The following is a 26,490-nucleotide window of genomic DNA, read 5'->3' as shown; positions in this document are numbered from 1 at the left end:
AACAAACAGCTCAGTTCATACATACAATACCAGGAACAAAAATGATCTGCACAAGGACTTAAAAGCACTTACTTTAGTTAAAAAAGGGGTCCACTACTGAGGAACACTCATCTTCAATAATTTGCCAGCAAACATAAAAAATTTAGTTACAAATAAAGATCAGTTTAAAAGGAGCCTGAAAGACTTACTAGTGGCCAATTCCTTCTACTCCATTGACGAATTTTGTAATAGAAACAAATGATGTATTGTATATATTCATACTATTAGTATTGTTATTTCGGCTTTAAAAAAATTAAAAAAAATTTAAAAAAAATAAAAAAGTTGACATGTTCCACATCCACGAGCATGTCCTCAGCACGGTTCTATGGAACAAAAAACTAATCTAATCACATCTCTGCAACCCCCCCCCCCCCACACACACACACCTATTTAATTCGAAGAGCTGAATTAATATCTTATTACTACTGAACACAAAACAAGGCTAACAAACCTGAGCTTCTTACAAAACTCATGTTTCACAATAAAAATATGTATATTTATTGTTGCAATAAAGAGTGGATTCACTACACACAACAAAACACACCATTACAAATATTGCAATGCTGTTCCAACAATGAACAAAGGAAAAAAATATATACTGTACACCAAACTGTTATGGAGACCTTTCAGCATGGAAAGCCACATGTCTCTTGATTTAAGACTGCACCAACATGTGCCTCTTGCACTTCCGCACCTTTTCAGTGCAGTAATGTGTTCAATGTAAATAAGTATTATAGTAGTTGTATTACATGTTTATTACCTTATAAATAAATAAATAAATAAACATTTTAATTTTAAATTCAGTGCATTAGTATTTGTAAAATGACTCTTTCATATAGTGCTGTTTAAAAAATGATGATCATTCCACTTGGGACCTGTGGAATGGTACATTAGCTTATTTGTTTTAGTTGTAAATATTTGTCATGTATTACCTTATAAATAAATAAATAAATAAACATTTTAATTTTAAATTCAGTGCATTAGTATTTGTAAAATGACTCTTTCATATAGTGTTCTTTAAAAAATGATGATCATTCCACTTGGGACCTGTGGAATGGTACATTAGCTTATTTGTTTTAGTTGTAAATATTTGTCATGTATTGTTGTTTTTCTGACATGTTCCACATCCTGGAGGACCTCCTCACTACGGATCAACTGGAATGAAAGCAAATCTAGTCTAAAAATCTAATCTTGCGATTGAGAGCACTCAAATAAGTCACTACAGACACTGTATGTGAGTGGCTTCACCCCAGAATGCACTGACAAGGGGATTTCGAACTTGGCAGCTCTAGCAAACAACTTGCCACAATAATCACATCGATGACACACTAAAGCACGCGATTCGAGAGAAACAGGTGTACCAATCAATTTTCCGCAAACTTCACATTTCGTTGGTTGTACTCCAGACAATAGCACAGTTTCTGGGGTAACAAGAAAAAGCAAAGTATTTACTATATAACAGTTCATTTGTATGGCTTCGCATGTGCATTTATTTTGGCAGAGGGCAGTTAACTGGGTCAACAACAATGTCCCTGTGATATGTGATCAATGTCTGTGACTTGTTTATACGAATTGTTACCACTGAAAGAAACAGGCACATTATCTTTTGAACTGAATACGTCTTTGCACAAATCACTGAAGCTACACTGTACATGTACAGACACGATCCACGATCTCGGAGATTTGCTCCTCATTTTGATTCTACGGAACTTGACGTTGTAACGAAGCAGGGTTGTCCACTGCTATCCTGTTTTGGTTTTACACTCCCTCAGTAACTTAGGTTTCAGACCCGAAAAGAGGAAGCTAGGGTAAAATATAAGGAAAGCAAGAAAGCGGCACAGACCATAGTAAGGGCGGAGAAGAAGAAATGGATGGAAAAATGGACAAGAATGTTAGAAGAGGACAGTGAAGGGAACAAAAAAGTACTTTACACCATGGTAAGAAATAAGAGGAACGACAGAAGCGAATGCCTGAGGATCATGGATAATAATGGAAGAGTTGTGGAGGAAATGCATGAGCTCAAAAAGATTTGGAAGGAGTACTTTGAAGATCTGTTGAATGCCGTCAAGCGGGTAACTAACAGCGATGGAGAGCCTAAGGCAGAAGACAATTATAATAGTGGGGAAATTGATGATCTAACTTGGAATGAAGTGGAAGAAGCCATAAAGAGGATGAAAGGGGGCAAGGCACCAGGTTGGGACGAAGTAACAGTGGATATGATACGAGCAGCAGGAGAAGTAGGAACCCAGTGGCTATACAGAGTGCTGAGGGTGGTGTGGAAGGAGAACAGAATTCCTGAGGATTGGAAGAAAGGAATTATAGTCCCGATCTTCAAGAAAGGGGATAAAAGGAGATGTGAGAACTACAGAGGAATCACCCTGCTATGCCACTGTGGAAAAATCTATGAAAAGATCCTGGAGAAGAGAATAAGAAGCAGTATTGACAGAAGACTGCAAGAGGAGCAGTATGGTTTCAGACCAGGAAGATCAACAACGGACCTCATATTTGCGGTAAGGCAACTGCAGGAAAGGCACTATGAGTACGGGAAGGACTTAATCATGGCCTTTTTAGATATTGAGAAGGCGTATGACAGTATCTATAGGGACAAGCTCTGGGATGTGCTGAACGCAAAAGGGATAGATGAAGAGATAACACGAAAAGTCAGAAAAATGTATGAGGGAAGTGAGAGTTGTGTGAAAGTGGGGAGGGAACGTACTGCATGGTTCAAGCTGGAAAATGGGCTGCGACAGGGAAGTACACTTTCGCCTTTATTGTTTATTATTGTTATGGATGAAATCCTACAGCAAGTATCAGATGCAATTAGAGATCATAAAATGAAAGCAGTGCTTTTTGCCGATGACCTGATGTTATGGGGAAATTGCGAGAAGGAGGTGCAAGAGCAGTTAGATGTATGGGAGGCAACTGCAGCACAATATGGAATGCATTTCTCTGCAAAGAAAAGTGAAATAATTGTCACAACAAGGAAGAAGAATAGGCCAAATGTGGATATAACTTGTGGAGGGGAAAAACTAAAAGTGGTAGAGAACTTCAAGTACCTGGGAAGCATGATTGAAAGTAAGGGGGGAAACGCAATGGAAATAAATGAAAGGTGCAGAAAAGCAGGGCAGTTCTACAAATGCATTAGGGGGCTTATTTGGAGCAAGGAGGTGCCACAGAAATCCAAGGGAATTATGTACCGAACCTACTTTGTCCCCATATTGGCATACGGAAGTGAGACATGGGTAATGCACAAAAGCGACAAAAGCAGAATACAGGCTAGTGAAATGAAGTTCCAGAGGAGCAGGTTGAGTGTAACAAGACGAGACAGATTGCGAAATGTGTATGTGAGGGAAAGACTAAAGGAGGAACCAGTACAGGACAGGATAGAAAAATCAAGACTGCAGTGGTATGGACACATGAAGAGAATGGATGAGGGAAGAATTCCAAAGAGGATGTTTGATCTGCAACTGGAGGGGAAGAGGCCCAGGGGAAGACCAAGAGATAGATGGGTGAAGGGAGTGAAGGAATGTGTGACGAGAAGAGGAGAGAACTGGACGAAGGTGGAAGAGGGGGAATGGTGGAAAGACAGAACACGATGGAGAGGCTTGTGTTCCCGACAGACCCAGCCAGTGGCTGGAAACTGTCCAAGATGATGATGATGATGAGTAACTTAGGTAAGCAATGAACTTTTATTTTTTTCATTTTCACTACTCAGATTCCGACTACAGATTCTGTGGCCTTCAGCCTCATAGTACAGAATTCAGAAATAGTTTAAATAAAATTCCCCCAGTAAAATCTATTATTTCAGTACATTCTAATATCTATTCTGAAAGTAATGAGCTAATCAGTTTTATTGGAAATGCATACTATTAAGAGTTATGGACAATGACGTATACTGTGCAATACATATTAAGTAAAATTCGAGTGAGCTAATAGATCAAATTCAGCTATAAGACTGCATCCAAAAGAAAGCCTAAATTTTACTGACTCCAGCAAAGTGTTTAAATTAACCTAAAGTCTATCAGTTAAATAGATATTAAGACTTAAAATCTGTAGCCTGTATGACTTTCACAGCCAATTGTGACCAAACTACCAAATAATTCCGAGATCTGTTTCGATACTTTTGCTACCTTTATTTTTCTACGTAAAATAACTCCAGTCTCAACCTTGTAAGTGCATTAATTAGAAATTAAGTAAATTTGAATATGTAAACATTATCGTTCAAAAGGGCTGTCGTGGTTATAAGTCGGGAATTCAGACGGCGGCTGCATAAGTTAGTTCCGCGTATTTAAATTGATATAGCTCACACATGTTATTTAAATAATAAAACCCAATAGTTAACTTCAAAACCAGTTAGAAAGGATCATTTTAACCCTGGGAAATTATAAACTATAATATATTAACAGAAATAGTCAAATATTCAAGCACTCGTCTATATAAGGTCTGAGCTGGTGCAGTTCTCAGTTGGTTCTCGGCCAGATTCTCTTGGAGCAAAAGTGCGGCAAGTTGGTTAATTTTTCGGTAATTGTAATTGTGAACTTTGTTAAAGACTGGAAGTTTTTGACCTACCTATTGTGACGATTAAGTGTAAGAGGCCTGGTCACATGAATATTGTGTGTGCGAGTGATAAATAAATTGCACTGTGGTTGGCATAAATGTTCAACAATGAATACTGTCTTGACTTTTTATTTTGGAAAACTTAATCTAGGATCCTGGCTTCTTAATTTCAGTGTGATTTAGGTGAGACGGACGCAGCTACTGGGAAGACAATATTGAATAAGCAAAGCAAGGTAGGTAGAGAACACTGCGCACTATCTACTGGGTGAGGAAATGTTTCAATACCGATACATCCGGTTGTGACGTGAACTAGTAAGAGGCACTAATACAAGAATACAGCTCTGCAGGTTACAACGTGTAAATAAAAAATAAAATACACACCTTCCTACTGTCACCAAATGAGCATGCAGGGTCATGTCACTGTATTTCATATTCAAATGCTTATTCAGCATGAAATCAGAGAGACACACTTCACCTCAGCATCTACACTCCTGGAAATGGAAAAAAGAACACATTGACACTGGTGTGTCAGACCCACCATACTTGCTCCGGACACTGCGAGAGGGCTGTACAAGCAATGATCACACGCACGGCACAACGGACACATCAGGAACCGCGGTGTTGGCCGTCGAATGGCGCTAGCTGCGCAGCATTTGTGCACCGCCGCCGTCAGTGTCAGCCAGTTTGCCGTGGCATACGGAGCTCCATCGCAGTCTTTAACACTGGTAGCATGCCGCGACAGCGTGGACGTGAACCGTATGTGCAGTTGACGGACTTTGAGCGAGGGCGTATAGTGGGCATGCGGGAGGCCGGGTGGACGTACCGCCGAATTGCTCAACACGTGGGGCGTGAGGTCTCCACAGTACATCGATGTTGTCGCCAGTGGTCGGCGGAAGGTGCACGTGCCCGTCGACCTGGGACCGGACCGCAGCGACGCACGGATGCACGCCAAGACCGTAGGATCCTACGCAGTGCCGTAGGGGACCGCACCGCCACTTCCCAGCAAATTAGGGACACTGTTGCTCCTGGGGTATCGTCGAGGACCATTCGCAACCGTCTCCATGAAGCTGGGCTACGGTCCCGCACACCGTTAGGCCGTCTTCCGCTCACGCCCCAACATCGTGCAGCCCGCCTCCAGTGGTGTCGCGACAGGCGTGAATGGAGGGACGAATGGAGACGTGTCGTCTTCAGCAATGAGTCGCTTCTGCCTTGGTGCCAATGATGGTCGTATGCGTGTTTGGCGCCGTGCAGGTGAGCGCCACAATCAGGACTGCATACGACCGAGGCACACAGGGCCAACATCCGGCATCATGGTGTGGGGAGCGATCTCCTACACTGGCTGTACACCACTGGTGATCGTCGAGGGGACACTGAATAGTGCACGGTACATCCAAACCGTCATCGAACCCATCGTTCTACCATTCCTAGACTGACAAGGGAACTTGCTGTTCCAACAGGACAATGAACGTGCGCATGTATCCCGTGCCACCCAACGTGCTCTAGAAGGTGTAAGTCAACTACCCTGGCCAGCAAGATCTCCGGATCTGTCCCCCATTGAGCATGTTTGGGACTGGATGAAGCGTCGTCTCACGCGGTCTGCACGTCCAGCACGAACGCTGGTCCAACTAAGGCGCCAGGTGGAAATGGCATGGTAAGCCGTTCCACAGGACTACATCCAGCATCTCTACGATCGCCTCCATGGGAGAATAGCAGCCTGCATTGCTGCGAAAGGTGGATATACACTGTACTAGTGCCGACATTGTCCATGCTCTGTTGCCTGTGTCTATGTGCCTGTGGGTCTGTCAGTGTGATCATGTGATGTATCTGACCCCAGGAATGTGTCAATAAAGTTTCCCCTTCCTGGGACAATGAATTCACGGTGTTCTTATTTCAATTTCCAGGAGTGTATAAGCATGTGATTGTAGTTCTACAGTATCAATATGAATGAACACATGCATTATGAGGCTGTATTCTGATGTAAAGCTCTGTATGCACGAACTACAGGTCAAGACAGAAAAGTTCCGGTCCATCGCACCCACGCTATCTGCACTGCAGAACGAATTATTCTCTTGTGACACAATTTCTTGTGTTCGAAGACTACAACTGATGAACTGTGTTTTCTCCTCCTGCTCCATCAGCACATCATGATTACTTTCTTCAAATGGAGCACTGTTGTACCCGTCAGAAATTTGAGTAGACCTGCAAGCATTAAAATCATCAAACAAATACAGAAGAGAAAAAAAAAAAGACAAAAAATTGGTCAAGAGGATACAGGGTGTTCAAAAAGTCTCTCCGCAGTGCCATACGATTGTTAGTCGAGTGTGCCGTATGCTGCGGTGACTATACCGAAATGAAACTCGGTGAAATACAAGTTATAAATTTATTGGATGTTCATTTTTACTTACAAATTTTCACATCGAATGTTGAAAGTGCCCCCCTTGTTGCTGAATACAAAATTCAGTTCATCTAATCATGTTTCCAAACACAAGCTGTAACATTTCTTCTGTAACAGAAGCAGTGAAAGTGGATACTGCAGTTTTCGATTCATCGATGGATTTTGGGCGGTTTTTATAGACAGATGCTTTTGCTGCACACCAGAAGAAAAATTCAGGTGGTGTTCGGTCAGGCGATCATGGAGGTCAAGGTGCATGTGAAATTATGTGATCACCAAAAACATCAGCAAGCAGTGACATTGAAACGTGAGCTGTACGCGTGGTTGCACCATCTTGTTGAAAATAACCGTTCAGTATTTCACTTAATACAAGTTCTCCTACGAGTGGGTACAGAATATCACTGCAGTATCGTTGTGCGTTTATTGTTTCATTGAAAAACATGGGACCCACAATCCGACATCTAGAAATTGCAATCCAAACTCCTATTTTCACAGAATGAAGTGGTTCCTCAGGAATATACAATAGATTTGCAGTACTCCACATACGAGAAATTTGCGAGTTCATGTACCCGGTGAAACCACACCTCATCAGTGAAAAACGTTTCATTAAGAATACCCCTTCCATTTTGTTGAACGAAATTTTTGAACCGTTGACAATAATGCAGTCTCTTGCCATGATCGGTATTTTTCAGTTCTTGCACGACTGTCACTTTGTATGGGAAAAATTCTGAATTTTTTCCTTACAGCTGTGTGGGCCGTTTCAACACTAACATCGATTTCCTGGGCGAGTTTTCTTACTGACTTGTTCGGACTCGTGGGCATTTCATCGGAAATATGAAGTAGTATATCCTTGGACAAAACGCTAGGACGACCATTTCTCGGTGCACCTGTCACTGAACCCGTACTTAGAAATTTGTTACTCGAATCTCGCACAGTATTGCGATGTGGGAGTGTTGTCTCCGGGAAAACTGAATTAAATGTTTGACGAACTGAAACCGTGTATTTACCGCCAGCTTTGAACACTTGTTCGACTAAAAACACACGTTCTTCAATGGTTAGCATTTTAACAGTGACGAAAACGCGACAAACGAACAAAGGAACTAAACTTAAACGTTCACGTCAACACGTAACGAGACACACCAACGATACTAGGCTGACGCTAGCTGAGATAAACAAAGCAGTGGAATAAATATATATATATATATATATATATATATATATATATATATATATATATATATATATATATATATATGGCCTTGACTTTACTACAGAATAGTACAATATTTCACCTCAGTGATTCAAAATGTACGTGGAAAATATAGACCACAGCAGTTTGATATGGATTTGAATTCAGCTTCGTGAGAGAAATGGAAACTCAGATTTCACTCGCACATTAAACAGCTTTACGTAACACCTGAGATGATTGCTTTGCTAAAATGTAAATTTGTGTTTTTTACATTGACCGCCCCTGTCCTAATGTCATTAATGGCTAGTTGTACACGTGTGAATTCATCACAAAAACTTCTGGCATAGTAAATGCAGCTGAATTAAGCTGTCTGGAATGATGAGTGTTTAGACAGCTCCCTATGCTTAATATATATTTGTGGACAACACTGAATATCCAAGAACTAATTAATTAAATAATTCATTCACTACTTCACTTACAATGCAATATGAAAGAACATATTTGTTAATGCTCTACAATAGCAGGGGAATAAAAATGTCTAAAACTAATTTTGTAGTGTACTGACCTAACAGATTGCCTAGAGAAAAACTGGTGTTATTACCACATTACAAGTTAACACTATTTCTAAGGAAAGCCCCTGTTTTTACACTTATGTTACATACCATCAAATATAATAAAAATTACAGTAAAACTTGATCAAAGCAGAAAGTGTGTAATTTGGAAATACAGCTAAATCGTGCAAAATATTTCAGTCCCAACACATCCAACACATTTCTGTATGGCAATTTTTTTAGTATAAAGTGGCATGTGGGAATGGAAATTTGAAGGAATAAATAATAATTCACTGTATAAAGCAGAAATGCAGCTTATACAGTTCTACTGTATTAAAATATCCCTCTGTTATTTATCTCAATACAAGGATGCTACTTTTCACACGAAGATATAACAGCCCTGACAATGCTCTTATGTGACAGAAGTGACAGTCTTTCTGTTAAACAATCGATTTACCCTTCAAGTTCAAGCATTGCACATAGATGCACTACGTGCATTATTTTCTGCCAGTTCCAGTTGACTTGGAACACTTTATGTGACAATACGATGTCAAACAAAAAGTAAATGTCACTAATACTTAACAAAAAGATTACTTTAATTGAGGTGAGTGAGAGAGACAAACTCAGTGTGCACAAATAATGCTGCATTTCAAATTGGTAACAGATGAATTTACGAAACTTTGAGAAATAAGGGTAAGATACAGGATGAAAGGAAATGGCCAAATGAAAAGAAAGACAAAGATGATGGGAAATGAAGAAATTAACAAGACAGTGTGGGAATGTAAGTGCACAGGTAAAAAAAACTTACCTTTGCTGGAACAACATCACAGAGTGAGCCTCTGAAAGTTGCTAAAGGGCTTGGGAATATGAAGTTTAAGGCTTCCTCAGGAAGGCTGCACAGTTTCAGAGCTAGACACAAGATCGTGTGGAATGAAGGATGTGGGGAAACTAAAGATGTGCAGGAAAGGGAAGTGCAGTGGAAGACAATGCTGCACAAACTAATTGTGAAATACAACCAGAAAGACATACTCAACACCAACTAAACGGGACTGTTTTACCGTGCAAAATCTCTAGCAATCTAAAGTGAAAAGTGCATCTGTGGTAAAATAGGCAAGGAAAGATTCACTCTAGTGTTGTGTGGTAGCACGTTAGTTGAAATGGCCACTGGTGACTGTGAAGTTGGCCGAACCCTGTTGCTTCTAAAACACAGATGTCAGTAAGTTTCCAGTCACACGGCAAAGCAATAAAAAAAGGTGTGGATGGTGGTGGTCTAATGGAAGAGTGGCTCGGGTCTTTCAATTGGCAGGGAAAAAATGGAGATCGGCAAGTTCTCCTTTTCCTAGAAAGTGCAACTTGTCATCAGAAAGCCAACCTATCAAATGTGAAATTGGCTCGATTCCCGTCAGCTTCAACTACCGTATTTTCTCGAATCTAAGCCGCACCTGAAATTTGAGACTCCAAATTCAAGGGGAGAGAAAAGTTTTAGGCCGCACCTCCAAATCGAAACAAAGTTGGTCCACTGTAATATGAGACACAATTTAGGTTGAATGAATGACGATACAGCTACAGTAGTTTGGTTCGAGTCGTAAGTTTAGCAGTTAAGCTTTAGCAGGTAGCCGTTGCTATGCGTCAGGCGCTCCGTCCGTGTTTATACGGGTACCCTTCCTTTTTCACGTGCTTCGTCTGGTTTGAATTGATTGCTTATTTTTCTTTGATCTGATAAGTGCCGTTCTCTTTGTTATAGGTGTTTGCGTCACTCTAAGCTGAAAATGCATTACTGTACTGTGTCGTGCATTGCTTGTCACATTCTGATAGTGCGTGTTTACGACCTGTCGCCGCTCGCGGCATGGCTTGCTTTTGTGCACGCTACCGCCGCTAACAATAAAAAAAAAAAAGAGAGAGAGGAATCGTCTCATTAGTGAAACAATTGCAAGAGACTGCTATTTGCTGTTACCTACACTCCTGCTTTCTTTGATAATGATCAACAAGAACCAAATAATAGACAGCATATGATAGAAGATGTTCTGAACGAGAGTTTGGTGAAAATTTTTCTCCGTTTGAAAATCTTTGCAGATGCCTCTTTAGTACATTACATTCTGCACTGAAATTAGAGTCATCTTAGATTTACAAATCTAGTCAATTGCCGTGCTTCATTTCTGACTGTATCACTATTAGGCATGAGAATAATACGAATATAAACATGACACGATATGTATATTCTTCCGCGTTTGCTGTTGTCTCACTCTAGTTTCGTAGTTTATTAGGCAGACAGGATTTAAATGAGATAGCAGCAAACATGAAAGAATACATGGCAAAATGTTTATATTCGTATTATTCTTATGGTGAAGAGAATACTGCATGTGATTCACAATTCATAAAAGTTCCTATAAGGAAGCGTCTCTTCTCACAGGTAGGAAAAAATTCAGAATGTAGAGTTGGCCATATTGAGAAACATCCCAAACAGTCTTGCCAGTCGGATTTTCGTAGTATATTGAAATGCTGCTACATTCGAAGATGCACAATACAGAATTTGTATTTACTTCATTGGATAATGTACGAAAATGCAGTGATCGAAACTCGAGGCAGAGAAAAAAGCTCGTCTTCCACCTTTTTTTAATTTATTTACTGACGCAGAGGGTTTGGCGCCAGTATTTATCTTTGTGCCTGCAAAGCATGCCTGTGTAGCGCTACATATATTCGACGGCAGAAGTTAGTTGTGGCGGCACCTACCAACATTTTCCAGAACTTCCGCTTACTTTGCACTTGCTTCTAAGCCGCAGGCGGGTTTTTGGATTACAAAAACCGGAAAAAAAGTGCGGCTCAGATTCGAGTAAATATGGTAGCCTCGCAGAAGCTGTGGACTGAATAGGCACACAAGTCACATTATTTATTTATTTATTTAACCCGATCAGATTAGGGCCACCAGCCCCTCTCTTACATCGGACCAGTGTTCCACACATGCGGCATATCACACATCAGAGTTACATCATGACAATAGTTTAAATAAGAAAATTAGATTACTCTAGTGACAATATGAATAAAGAGTAATGACTAAGACCTAATAAAGTAAATGCTGGCAGTATTTTTACAACAGGTGCTATACATATACATACAAATTATGATAAAAGCAATAATAATAATAATAATAATAATAATAACAGTAAAAAGAAAAAAATCAAATAATAATGATAAACATGAGAAAAATTGGCAATAGTAATGAAGATTTGTGGAGGTGTACATTAATATGTTGATGTGTAAAGTAGATGTTTACTAGTATAGCGAGTTTTGGGGGAGGGAGATTTAAGGAGGGGGAAAGAGTGAAGTAATGAGGTGAAGTGCATTCGTGTACAGAGGAAGGGATTACTGTTGCTTAAGTAGATACGTCATTAACTGTTTTTTGAACCCGGACACGTTTTTAAGTTCTATAACATAACGAGGGAGGTTATTCCAGAGTCGGGTTCCCGCTACTGTAAAGGACTTGGAGAAGGTGACTGAGCGATGCAGTGGAACGGAGAGAATTTTATTATGATGGGAACGTGTGTTTCTGTCACGTTGTTCCGACATAAGCGTCAAGGACGAGGAGAGATATGAGGGACAGTGTACATTTATACGGCAGTAGATGAGACAGAGTGTATGGAAATCTCTGTGTTTGTCTGCACGCAGCAAGGACAATTTTGCATATGCTGGTGAAATGTGATCAAAAAGTCGAACGTCACAGATGTATCGGACGCAGGCATTCGTGACCAGTCCCAGACGTCGCGAATTTTCCTGAGAGAGGCCTTGTAGGATAATATCGCTGTAGTCAATCATTGGGAATATAAGCGTTTGTACTAATTTCTTTCTCAGATCGAAAGGGAAGAGTTTTTTGTATTTTTGTAGGACATGAAGGGATGCTGATGCATTTTTGCACACTACAGTTACGTGCTCTGTCCAATTTAGATTTTCATCTATTATTACTCCCAAACTCTTTGCTGAGGGAGAGAAGTTAATATTTGTTGCATTTAGGATAAGAGATGGTACGGATTCCCGATGTTTTGGGCTAATGAGCTTAGAGTGACCAACAAGTACCGCTTGGGTTTTAGATGGGTTTAGTTTTCGTCATATGTCCTGTGCCCATTTTGACAGTGCATCGAGGTCAGTACTGAAATTTTCAATAGTTTTCTTGAGATTGCTTGGTTTCGCACTTAGATACAACTGAAGGTCATCGGCATACATATGATATATGCAATAGGTCAGAACGGATGACACATCATTGACATACAGAGAGAAGAGTACAGGACCTAATACTTAGCCTCGGGGAACGCCTGACACTACCTGCCGCCATTGTGATTTTATATTCTCGGACAGGATGCGTTGCTGACGAGATGTCACGTACAAGCGAAACCATTGCACTGCACTCGGCGAGAAATTTAGACCGCAAAGTTTGGCTAGTAAGATGTCGAAGTTGACATTACAGGGAGTTACTGGCACAGCCTGTTATTCTTACTATCAAAGAAGCTGAAAGTGTAGCCAATATTAGACGGTCTGTTTCTCTCGTGGATGCAGTAAATTGGATCGATTTGGCAGCACGAGAAATGAAGACCGAAACTGTCACCTAAAGTGCGCGTCATTTATGACTGCGGCCGAGTTTAGGTTCATTCTGCGCATCTGATGTCACAAAACACAGTCAGCCAATGAACAGAGAACGACGTTGCCAGAGCTCGACTGCAGTGCAGAGCACGGACGAGAGTCTTCAGTTTTGGGAACATTCACTCATAAATAAAGTAATTGAACGAAAGCAATGTCTTGATAGCAGACTTTCTTTTATGGAAAGTTTGGAAAAAGCATTCTTTATACCAGTTACTTCATATTCTATTAATTAATTAAACCAAACATGCAATAAGCCTCCTAATTCAGGCGATAGCAAAGAAAGGTGTTTGTATCATACTCACTAACCGCTTTTTCGCAATAAAGGACAGTGGTAATTGTTTATTTCCTATTGTACTTCAACGAAACGTGAGTAATTCATAATCATACCAACAGTGTTTGTCGGTATTTTGCGTGATATTTTAAAGTTCTCCGGGAGATATAAAGAACGACGAGCTGCGTTGGCGTAACAGTTAAGCTATTTGGCTGCTAAGCAAAAGGTTCTGAGTTCAAATCTCGATCGGTGCCTAATATTTTCTTTATTTAAAAACAATATCGAAGTGTCTTACTTCATGAATTTTATTCGTTTGAATGTAATTTTTTGAACTTTCTAGTGGCAACTAAAATCGACCATACAGAAAGTATACGCTATGGACTTTTACCTCCGCAAACTCTTCAAAATTTCGTGCAATGGTTTACTACATTTAATGCTGCGCAATAACTGCGTTTAACATCGAAACAAAATTAAGTCATTTATGGGGGGAAGGTATCAGTCAAGAAAATGTGTAAAAATCAAATTTTTGGGCCAAATAGTTTTTGTGAAATCGAATGATAAGTGTGTCTAAGCAGTCGGAACACCGTGTGTCTGCACAGGCGAGCGGTACAGTGATGACAAAATGCAGGGAGCACGTCTCTGTAGCAGTGAAAGGGTTAATGCGGCCGTGGTGGCTTTACTTCATGAACTGCGCGCTCCCCCCTAAACGTAAGTTTGCGAACTATACTATACTATGGCGCTGCTTCTCTTGGCACGTACAACTGGCAACGCAGCAATCTCCCGCGTCTGGGCGGGCATGCGCGAACCGCCAAGATAAAAGAATTGAACTATAGTGCTTCAGCAAATCACACTTTGCAGGTGATGAACGAGGCGCATCTGCAGTCATTGAAGTTCAAGAAAATGCAGGAACATTGCTGAATTAATTCAAATCCAAAATGTCCCAAGCAGTCCGGATGAGTAGATTCGAAGTGATGATTTTATGTCAACTAGCTACACTTTTATTCTGGCACAACCACAAGTGCCGGAACGAAGATGACGAACGGAAGATCAGAGATGGTGGTGAGGACACATCAGCCAACAGCCCGCTGACAAAGGGGGAGCTGTGCCGGGAGTGCCCTCTGCAAGAAGTGGAGATAAGCGCCGCTCCTTCCATCCCCGGCCGCTCACATCGCCTCTGTGTACTGATGTTAGTGGAACTTTATGATCCTTATCAGTAACTTGCCTGGACTTTGACTATAGCGAAGAATCTTACTGTCTGCATGTTACTTGCGACAATGGTGTAACTCCAAAGTTAAGTATTGCCAACTGCTTTATAAAAATAAAACTACTAATATTATTTGTTTGAACTGTCCTACAGCATTCCGAGAATACTGCATCCCTTACGCACCCTACAAGCGTCGAGTGGCAGAGATCCATCAACTTTAACAGATTTAATAGAAATCTACAATGCAGAAGAAGACAAGGAGGAAACAAAAGAAAAACAAGAAGTAGTTCAAACAGGTTGCTCTCATAGATGTTGTTGTTGTTGTTGTTGTGGTCTTCAGTCAAGAGACTGCTTTGATGCAGCTCTCCATGCTATTCTATCCTGTGCAAGCTTCTTCATCTCCCAGTACCTACCGCAACCTACATCCTTCTGAATCTGCTTAGTGTATTCATCTTTTGGTCTCCCTCTACGATTTTTACCCTCCACGCTGCCCTCCAATACTAAATTGGTGATCCCTTGATGCCTCAGAACATGTCCTACCAACCGATCCCTTCTTCTAGCCAAGTTGTGCGACAAACTCCTCTTCTCCCCAATCCTATTCAATACCTCCTCATTAGTTATGTGATCTACCCATCTAAACTTCAGCATTCTTGTGTAGCACCACATTTCGAAAGCTTCTATTCTCTTCTTGTCCAAACTATTTATCGTCCATGTTTCACTTCCATACATGGCTACACTCCATACAAATACTTTCAGAAATGACTTCCTGACACTTAAATCTATACTCGATGTTAACAAATTTCTCTTCTTCAGAAACGCTTTCCTTGCCACTGCCAGTCTACATTTTATATTCTCTCTACTTTGACCATCATCAGTTATTTTGCTCCCCATATAGCAAAACTCCTTTACTACTTTAAGTGTATCATTTCCTAATCTAATTCCCTCAGCATCCCCCGACTTAATTTGACTACATTCCATTATCTTCGTTTTGATTTTGTTGATGTTCATCTTATACCCTCCTTTCAAGACACTGTCCGTTCCGTTCAACTGCTCTTCCAAGTCCTTTTTTGTCTCTGACAGAATTACAATATCATCGGCGAACCTTAAAGTTTTTATTTCTTCTCCATGAATTTTAATACCTACTCCGAATTTTTCTTTTGTTTCCTTTACTGCTTGCTCAATATACAGATTGAATAACATCGGGGAGAGGCTACAACCCTGTCTCACTCCCTTCACAACCACTGCTTCCCTTTCATGTCCCTCGACTCTTATAACTGCCATCTGGTTTCTGTACAAATTGTAAATAGTCTTTCGCTCCCTGTATTTTACCCCTGCCACCTTCAGAATTTGAAGGAGGGTATTCCAATCAACATTGTCAAAAGCTTTCTGAGACGTATGTGGGAGTAAATAAAATGATCTTCCCAGAAAGTACTGTCCTGAAACTTAAATAGTAAACCTCTCTGTAAGCTTCTGCCACTGGAGTTTGGGAAGAGGGGGGGGGGGGGAGGGGGGAGGGAGGGGGGGGCAAGCAATTGCTCCATTCTTGGTAATCACCCAGTTAGGAAAAACTTCATTGAGAACATTAATGCTCACACAGAGTGTGTGACTTGTTGCTCCATATTGTTGAAATAATGTTTCATCATTCACTGCACACTGACGAAGCTGAGGTACGAAGTCAGTCATGGTAACAGATTGTTCTCTTTCGTCCTAAAAAAAAAAAGGGGGGCTATTATTCCCAATGAGGACATTGCATATCAAACTGTTACCTTGGTTGAGTGCAGGGGTTTTTCATGGAGTTGGTGAGGGTTCTGATTACTCGAATATCTAAAGTTCTGTTTGTTCACATGTCCATTGGGGTGAAAATGCGCCACATCACTCATCCAGAGGTTGCGAACAAGCTTCTCATTTTCTTCAATCATTTAGAAAAGACTTTCACAGAAATGATGTCGAACCATAAAGTTGCTATTATTCAAAGCGTTAACCACTTGGATTTTGTATGGGTGGTTATGCAAGTCTAGCCTCAAAGTCCTTCGGACAGTCCCAGATATTCCAAGCACAACACACTCTGTCTACGCACTGATCTTCGCGGGCTTCTTCCCACAGCAATTCTTACACATTCCACATTCTCGGGAGTACGCACTGTCTTCGCTCTGCGACCCCTTTTCTTTGTTGTTTTACTGACGTTTTCAACGTCTTCGACTCAAGTTTTTATTGAGTTAACCAAACGCACCAGCCTAACACTATTAATTTGAAAATGCGCCTGGAAACAACGCTGAACGGCTACATAGCTGCCGCTTTGGTAAAAAGCTTTCACTGCAAACAACTGTTGTCGCTTAATCCACTGGTCCATTGCTACCAAAATGCTTTGTGTTGGGGAACGCAGTGCTGACCTCGGTTACTCGCCCTCCACTACTTCCAATGCTTCTGTGGACTAATAAGAGGTTTGACTGCCGCACCCTGTACTTTCCTCACAGCTACAGCAGCTGGGAACGTCTCTCTCATGCCATGTGTACAAATGATTCCAACCGATTCACCCGTTCATTTTGACTTCTATTTCCAATCAAGGTTCTGTTTGCAATCACAATAAATAAGATCAGAGAGGGGGGGGGGGAGAGAGGGGGGGGGGGGAATGGGCAAAGAAGGGAGGAAGAAATGGGTATGAAGAAGGAGGAGGAAGGTACAGACAGAGAGATGAGGGAGGACGAGATGGACAGAGACAGTGTGGGATAAGAGATGTACAGGGAACAGGGGAAAGGTGATGGACAGAGATAGGGAGCAGCATGTGGACAAAGGGAGGGGGAGAGGATGAGAGAGAGAGAGAGAGAGAGAGAGAGAGAGAGAGAGAGAGAGAGAGAGAGAGAGAGAGAGAGAGAGAGAGAGAGAGGGAGGGGGATGGGGGGGGGGAGAGAGTAGGGAGAAGAAGAGTAGAACATACCGGGCAATCAAAAAGTGAGTATAAATTTGAAAACTGAATAAATCACTGAATAATCTAGATAGAGAGGTACAAATTGACACACATGTTTGGAATGAGATGTGGTTTTATTAGAACCAAAAAAAAAATACAAAAGTTCAAAAAGTGTCCAACAGATGGCGCTTCATCTGATCAGAATAGCAATAATTAGCATAAAAAAGTAAGACGAAAAGCAAAGATGATGTTGTGAACAGCACTGTAAAGCATGTCCGGAGTTATGGTGAGGCATTGGCGTCGGATGTTGTCTTCCAGCATCCCTAGAGATGTCGGTCGATCACGATACACTTGCGACTTCAGGTAACCCCAAAGCCAATAATCGCACGGACTGAGGTCTGGGGACTTGGGAGGCCAAGCATGACGAAAGTGGCGGCTGAGCACGCGATCATCACCAAACGACGCGCGCAAGAGATCTTTCACGCGTCTAGCAATACGGTTGGTTCTAATAAAACCCCATGTCATTCCAAGCACGTGTGTGAATTTTTAACTCTCGATCTACATTATTCCGTTATTTATTCAGTTTTCAAATTTATACTGACTTTTTGATCAACTGGTACATCCAATTCCCAAATAACATTTAGCATTTGTCAAGAATAGCCAGGTTTGCTAATAAAAAGACACAAATCATTTGTAGGTTAATAAAAATGTGACCCGACATCTGAGGTTTTGGAGGACACGGTCACATTACGAGGCACGGACCTGTGCTCGTACCTGGCACAGTACGGGCAGGCGGTGACGGCAGTCGAGAGAGGCGTGGGACCGCACTGCAACCTCTCGGCAGCAGCCGGCAGCTCGAGGTGCTCCGACACGGTGGGGCTGCGCTGCGCGATTTGGAGGTGGCGGGTGGCGCTGGCGGTGCCGTCGGGCTCTCTCAGAGGTGTCACCGCTCCCAGGGCCCGAGAAACGGCTGCTTCTCGCACTGCCTGCAGAACGTCCGCTTCACGCACGGGTAGTCGCGGAAGCTGCCGTAGTTGAACACGTCCTCGTACTGCGGGTCTGCAACCGGTGAACACGGTAATCGTTTGGTGGGCAGGCCGTCCGAGCACCCGCAAGGATGTTCACAGTCACTGAACGTAAAATCTTTTACAGTATTCCAAGACCTCTATTTACACATTTAGTCTTCCTCTTTTTCGTTCTTCTTAACTAGCCCACCAATCGTGAACGGTTTGTTCTGTCGGTGGAGGGCCGAAATGCTGCACAGCTGCTATGTTTCCCTGTTCTTCTGCATATGCTATTACTTTCAATTTACAGTCTGCATAATACACTGTATGATCAAAACTATCTGGACACCCCCAAAGACGTTTTTCATATTAGGTGCACTGTGCTGCCACATACTACCAGGTACTCCACATCAGCGATCTCAGTACTCATTAGAACTCGTGGACTTCGAACGTGGTCAGGTGATTGGATGTCACTTGTGCTGTGCACACTCCTAAACATCCCTAGGTCCACTGTTTCCGATGTGATAGTCAGGTGGAAATGTGAAGGGACACGTACAGCACAAAAGAGTACAGGCCGACCTCGTCTGTTGACTGACAGAGACCGCCGACAGTTGAAGAGGGTCGTAACTTGTAATAGGCAGACATCTATCCAGGCCATCACACAGGAATTCCAAACTGCATCAGGATCCACTGCAAGTACTATGACTGTTAGGTGGGAGGTGACAAAACTTGGATTTCATGGTCGAGCGGCTGCTCATAAGCCACACATCACGCCGGTAAATGCACAACGACGCCTCGCTTGGTGTAAGGGGCGCAAACATTGGACTATTGAAAAGTGAAAAAATGTTGTGTCGAGCGACGAATCTCAGTACACAATGTGGTGATCTGATGGCAGGGTGTGGGTACAGTGAATGCCAGCGTGTGTAGTGTCAACAGTAAAATTCGGAGGCGGAGGCGGTGGTGTTATGGTGTGGTCGTGTTTTTCATGGAGGGGGCTTGCATACCTTGCTGTTTTGCACAGCACTATCACAGCACAGGCCTAAATTAATGTTTTAAGCACCTTCTTGCTTCCCACTGTTGAAGAGCAATTCGGCGATGGCAATTGCATCTTTCAACCCGATGGAGCACCTGTTCATAATGCACGGCCTGTGGCGGAGTGGTTACAAGACAGCAACATCCCTGTAATGGACTGGCCTGTACAGACTCCTGACCTGAATCCTACAGAACACCTTTGAGATGTTTTGGAACGCCGACTTCGTGCCAGGCCTCACCGACCGACATCGACACCTCTCCTCAGTGCAGCACTCCGTGAAGAATGAGCTGCCATTCCCCTAGAAACCTTCCAGCACCTGATTGGACGTACGCCAGTGAGTGGAAGCTGTCATCAAGGCTAATGGTGGGCCAACTCCATACTGAATTCCAGCACTATCAATAGAGGGAACCACGAACTTTTAACTCATTTTCAGCCAGGTGGCCAGATTGTTTTGATCACACAGTGTATGAATACCTTGTATTTTTCCCATTACGAAACTAGCTACTAATAAAAATATTGTATTGTTATTGTTAACACAAATCACTTTCAATTCGAGTTCACTGGCACAGTGGACTGGAATGACGCAGCATAAACTGGACAGTGTTCTGGGTATGTGAAGGTGCAGCAGAAAGGAGTCAGTGTTAGCAAGGTTGTGAATGGCCCAACTCACGTCGATAACATCGGCAAACTACTGCTGCCAGTTGAAACAAATGTTGCCAGGTAGACGTCGGTTTGCCCACAGAATCAAATACCTGCTAAGCCAAAAAAACTGCTACACCTGCCTAATAGCGTCTTGGATCCCCATGAGCACTCAGAAGTGCCACAACACGATGAGTATGTGCCAAGCAAGATCGTAAGAGATGGAAAAGAGCCACCGTGATACAACAACCGAGTTAGAAAACTGTTATGGAAGCAAAGGGAACTTCACAGCAAACATAATCATAGCCAAAGCCTTGCAGACAAACAAAAATTACGCGAAGCGAAATGTAGTGTGAGGAGGGCTATGCGAGAGGCGTTCAACGAATTCGAAAGTAAAGTTCTATGTACTGACTTGGCAGAAAATCCTAAGACATTTTGGTCCTATGTCAAAGCGGTAGGTGGATCAAAACAAAATGTCCAGACACTCTGTGATCAAAATGGTACTGAAACAGAGGATAACAGACTAAAGGCCGAAATACTAAATGTCTTTTTCCAAAGCTGTTTCACAGAGAAAGACTGCACTGTAGTTCCTTCTCTACACTGTCGCACAAATGACAAAACGGTAGATATCGAAATAGACGACAGAGGGATAGAGAAACAATTAAAATCGCTCAAAAGAGGAAAGGCCGCTGGACCTGATGGGATACCAGTTCGATTTTACACAGAGTACGCGAAGGAACTTGCCCCCCTTCTTGCAGCGGTGTACCGTAGGTCTCTAGAAGAGCGTAGCGTTCCAAAGGATTGGAAAAGGGCACAGGTCATCCCCGTTTTCAAGAAGGGACGTCGAACAGATGTGCAGAACTATAGACCTATATCTCTAATGTTGATTAGTTGTAGAATTTTGGAACACGTGTTATGTTCGACAATAATGACTTTTCTGGAGACCAGAAACCTACTCTGTAGGAATCAGCATGGGTTTCGAAAAAGACGGTCGTGTGAAACCCAGCTCGTGCTATTCGTCCACGAGACTCAGAGGGCCATAGACACGGGTTCCCAGGTAGATGCCGTGTTTCTCGACTTCCGCAAGGTGTTCGATACGGTTCCCCACAGTCGTTTAATGAACAAAGTAAGAGCATGTGGACTATCAGACCAATTGTGTGATTGGATTGAAGAGTTCCTAGATAACAGGACGCAGCATGTCATTCTCAATGGAGAGAAGTCTTCCGAAGTAAGACTGATTTCAGGTGTGCCGCAGGGGAGTGTCGTAGGACCGATGCTATTCACAATATACATAAATGACCTTGTGAATGACATCGGAAGTTCACTGAGGCTTTTTGCGGATGATGCTGTGGTATATCGAGAGGTTGTAACAATGGAAAATTGTACTGAAATGCAGGAGGATCTGCAGCGAATTGACACACGGTGCAGGGAATGGCAATTAAATCTCAATGTAGACAAGTGTAATGTGCTGCGAATACATAGAAAGAAAGATCCCATATCATTTAGCTACAATATAGCAGGTCAGCAACTGGAAGCAGTTAATTCCATAAATTATCTGGGAGTACGCATTAGTAGTGATTTAAAATGGAATGATCATATAAAGTTGATCGTCGGTAAAGCAGATGCCAGACTGAGATTCATTGGAAGAATCCTAAGGAAATGCAATCCAAAAACAAAGGAAGTAGGTTACAGTACACTTGTTCGCCCACTGCTCGAATACTGCTCAGCAGTGTGGGATCCTTACCAGATAGGGTTGATAGAAGAGATAGAGAAGATCCAACGGAGAGCAGCGCGCTTCGTTACAGGATCATTTAGTAATCGCGAAAGCGTTACGGAGATGATAGATAAACTCCAGTGGAAGACTCTGCAGGAGAGACGCTCAGTAGCTCGGTATGGGCTTTTGTTGAAGTTTCGAGAACATACCTTCACCGAGGAGTCAAGCAGTATATTGCTCCCTCCTACGTATATCTCGCGAAGAGACCGTGAGGATAAAATCAGAGAGATTAGAGCCCACACAGAGGCATACCGACAATGCTTCTTTCCACGAACAATACGAGACTGGAATAGAAGGGAGAACCGATAGAGGTACTCAAGGTACCCTCCGCCACACACCGTCAGGTGGCTTGCGGAGTATGGGTGTAGATGTAGATGTAGATGGTATGGACTCAACTAATGTCTACAGCAGTGCTCGAGAGAATGGACATTGTGAATTCTGTAGAGCTGTCCATAAATCCATAAGAGTACGACGGGGAGGGGATCTCTTCTGAACAGCACGTTGCACGACATCCCAGATATGCTCAGTAATGCCCATGTCTCGGGAGTTTGGTGGCCAGTGGAATTGTTTAAACCCAGAAGAGAGTTCCTGGAGCCAGTTCGTAGCAATTCTGGACATGTGGAGTGTCGCATTGTCCTGCTGGATTCCCCAAGTCTGTTGGAATGCAGAGTGCACACAAATGGAGGCAGGTGATCAGACAAAATGCTTATGTATGTGTCACCTGTCAGAGTGGTATCTAGACGTATCAGGGGTCACTCCAAGTATACATACCCCACACCATTACAGAGCCTCTACCAGTGTAAACAATCACCTGCTGACATGCAGCGTCCACGGATTCATGAGACTGTCTGCTTACCCGTACATGTACATTCGCTCAATACAACGGGACTCGTCTGACCAGGCAACATGTTTCCAGTCATCTACGGTCCATGTCAGTGTTGACGGGCACAGGCGAGGCATAAAGCTTTGTCTCATGCAGTCTACATCTTATATGCTCTCTACTTTGACCATCATCAGTTAATTTGCTCCCCAAATAGCAAAACTCCTTTACTACTTTAAGTGTCTCATTTCCTAATGTAATTCCCTCAGCATCACCCGACTTAATTCGACTACATTCCATTATCCTCATTTTGCTTTTGTTGATGTTCATCTTATAGCCTCCTTTCAAGACAGTACCCATTCCGTTCAACTGCTCTTCCAAGTCCTTTGCTGTCTCTGACAGAATTACAATGTCATCAGCGAACCCCAAAGTTTTTATTTCTTCTCCGTGGATTTTAATTCCTACTCCGAATTTTTCTTTTGTTTCCTTTATTGCTTGCTCAATATACAGATTGAATAGCATCGGGGAGAGGCTACAACCCTGTCTCACTACCTTCCCAACCACTGCTTCCCTTTTGTGCCCCTCGACTCTTATAACTGCCATCTGGTTTCTGTAGAAATTATAAATAGTTCCCTGTACTTTACCACTCACGCCTTTAGAATTTGAAAGAGTATTCCAGTCAACAATGTCAAAAGCTTTCTCTAAGTCCACAAATGGTAGAAACGTAGGTTTACCTTTACTTGAGATAAGGCGTAAGGTCAGTATTGCCTCATGCGTTCCAACATTTCCACAGAATCCAATTAAGATGTTTATCGTGTAACATTTCCCATTTCCACCAGTGCATATAATAAGCTCAGAACAGAGTTGGGGGATGGCTAGTCCAGTAAAAATTTCCTAGAACTGCACCACTGTGCAGCTACAGCCATAAAATGACAGCTAATCAGGGATGCCAAAGCAGACAATCGAAGACACCCAGTAGCACCCGAGTGACGTCACAGCTGGCAGCTGGAGTATGCAAGGGGATACCGGCAGGCCGTCAGCAGTCATTCCATTCCACCACGGTCGAGGTGAGGTCAGTCGAAAGCTCGTGCTCTTCTTTACAGCATCTGACACGGCCTCAAGCCTGAGAATTTTCTTTTTCAAAATCGGTAAGATGACACCCCGTCACTGCCCACACGACTTACCGAGCGTCCAGTAGTGCTCCCCGCGATCACCGTCCTCCCGCGGCACTTTGACGAAGTACTTGCCGAGCGACAGGTACGCCCGGACCGAGCTGCGCCAGACCTTCTTCTTGCGATTGAAGTACGGGAAACGGTTCTCGATGTAGGCGCAGATATCCGACTGCGTCGCCCTCCTGCCGGACAAACGAGAGCGCAAATTTTAGTCGAGCTCGTCCGAAGGAGACACCGAGTGAGATTTGACGGCCATGGGCCCTTCTTGGCACCGTCACCACAAGTGTGCAAGTCCCTGTCAGCCACTTTACTTTGTACAACTGGAGAAATATTTAATCAAACAATGGAAAATACAGGATGGAATGTAACAATACCAGAGAAGGAAAGTTGCTACAATAGTGTCGCAGAATAGTAAAGAGTTGGAAACGTGGAATATTGTCAAAGTTTCGTTGCCTGTGCCGAGAGCCAGAGGCAGTAGGTTAGCCGAGAGGTAAGAGGATTGCACACGTATCGGAATGTGTCGTCACGCAGGGGCAGTGGCCCGGTTACACACAACAGCACGTGGGTTTGTATTAGACGGAGACTTTCGTAGAGTGCAAAACAGAGGTATAGCGTCAGCTGTACTGCATTTCACAACTTCGCGTAAGTCTGCCGTAACAACACGCAACTCTGTCGCAAGAACGACAGATGAATCAGCAGTATAAGTGGAATGAATGCGTTCATTACAAACGAGCATGACGTCAGGAAGTCGCTCGTGCTGCCTTTAAATACGCCAGCTTTGACAGCAACAAGGCACTCGCAGTCAGACTTGCAGTTAGATGTGTACTGGGATGCTGCGTAGCACTCGGCTCGGTGATCAACATGTTAATCTTTCCAGAATGAGATTTTCACTCTGCAGCGGAGTGTGCGCTGATATGAAACTTCCTGGCAGATTAAAACTGTGTGCCCGACCGAGACTCGAATTCGGGACCTTTGCCTTTCGCGGGCAAGTGCTCTACCAACTGAGCTACCGAAGCATGACTCACGCCCGGTACTGCTAGTCCTGCAGGTTCGCAGGAGAGCTTCTGTAAAGTTTGGAAGGTAGGAGACGAGGTACTGGTGGAAGTAAAGCTGTGAGTACCGGGCATGAGTCGTGCTTGGGTAGCTCAGTTGGTAGAGCACTTGCCCGCGAAAGGCAAAGGTCCCGAGTTCGAGTCTCGGTCGGGCACACAGTTTTAAACTGCCAGGAAGTTTCATGTTAATCTTTATTAAGGAGATGTTGCAGTAAGGGCGGCCCATCCGGCAGCAGATGTGTGGGGACAGTGCCAGCTCTGGTCCTCTCTGCTGCCGCTGTCAATCGTCGACCCGGGATCAGCAGACATCGCGGCAGACTCGCTCGCCGCCGATGCCGACCACACTGGTGAGCCGTCGTCGAGATCGTGCGGGGCCTAGGCCCGTGCTTCCGCCGTCAGAACCGGGTGAGCCGACGACGCCGGGGGACTGCAGCCCGTCCACCGCAGACTAGCCACCAGGAGGAGCAGGGAAGAAGACGGGGTGGGGTAGAGTACACTCCGCACTACGAGGACGCCTCTCGTGCCGACAGCGCGGGGACTCCAACCCGGAGCCTCCTGCTGTCCGCCGCCGAGCCGGGCACCGCCAGCCACGCAGGGCCGAAGTAACGGCATTCCGCCGCTATGTCACAGCACACGGCGCTGCGTCATCGCTACGAGTCAGCGAGGACTCGGGGAAGGTTGTCGATATCACCGAGATCAGCCAGCCTGTGTTACGCAGGCCACATTGTAATCTGCACGAATAAAGATGTTATGAATTAATAATGTTTCTTTGGCATTTCTGACAAATCCACAGTCATTTCCTAGCATCCTGACAACTCGAGGGGTCACCGCTCAGCCTCCAGTCCACCGTAGGCGACTGGGACCACCGGGGCGCTTACACTACTCGCCATATAGCGGAGATGCTGAGTCGTGATAGGCACGACAGAAAGATTCACACTGTTATAGCTTTCGGCCATTAAGGCCTTTGTCAGCAGAAGACACACACACACACACACACACACACACACACACACACACACACACACACACACACAAATGCAACTTGCACTAGTAGTTTCAGCTCTTTGACCCTGCAGATGTTTGTGCAAGTTGCACGTTCGCGCACGCGCGCGTAGGTGTGTGTGTGTGTGTGTGTGTGTGTGTGTGTGTGTGTGTGTGTCTACTGCTGACAAAGGCCTTAATGGCCGAAAGCTATAACAGTGTGAATCTTTTTGTCGTGCCTGTCATGACTCAGCATCTCCGCTATATGGTGAGTAGCA

At 43.4% G+C, this 26,490-nt stretch overlaps 1 protein-coding gene across 1 annotated transcript in view; it reads right to left on the bottom strand.

Moving 5' to 3' along the window:
* Positions 1 to 5,783: 5,783 nt before the first annotated feature.
* The window catches only part of LOC126426616 (uncharacterized), a 129,980-nt gene continuing 109,273 nt past the window's right edge, over positions 5,784 to 26,490 (bottom strand). Inside the window, exons 9-11 of the mRNA XM_050088506.1 lie at positions 24,192 to 24,361; positions 18,500 to 18,796; positions 5,784 to 6,795 (exon numbers count right to left, since the gene is read on the bottom strand). Coding sequence (XP_049944463.1) covers positions 18,681 to 18,796; positions 24,192 to 24,361 — 286 coding nt within the window. The 3' untranslated portion in view covers positions 5,784 to 6,795; positions 18,500 to 18,680. The remainder of the gene's footprint in view (positions 6,796 to 18,499; positions 18,797 to 24,191; positions 24,362 to 26,490) is intronic.

This window comes from Schistocerca serialis, chromosome 11 (assembly GCF_023864345.2).
Source record: "Schistocerca serialis cubense isolate TAMUIC-IGC-003099 chromosome 11, iqSchSeri2.2, whole genome shotgun sequence".
NCBI lineage: Eukaryota > Metazoa > Arthropoda > Insecta > Orthoptera > Acrididae > Schistocerca > Schistocerca serialis.
This window is presented reverse-complemented; position numbering and strand designations above follow the sequence as displayed.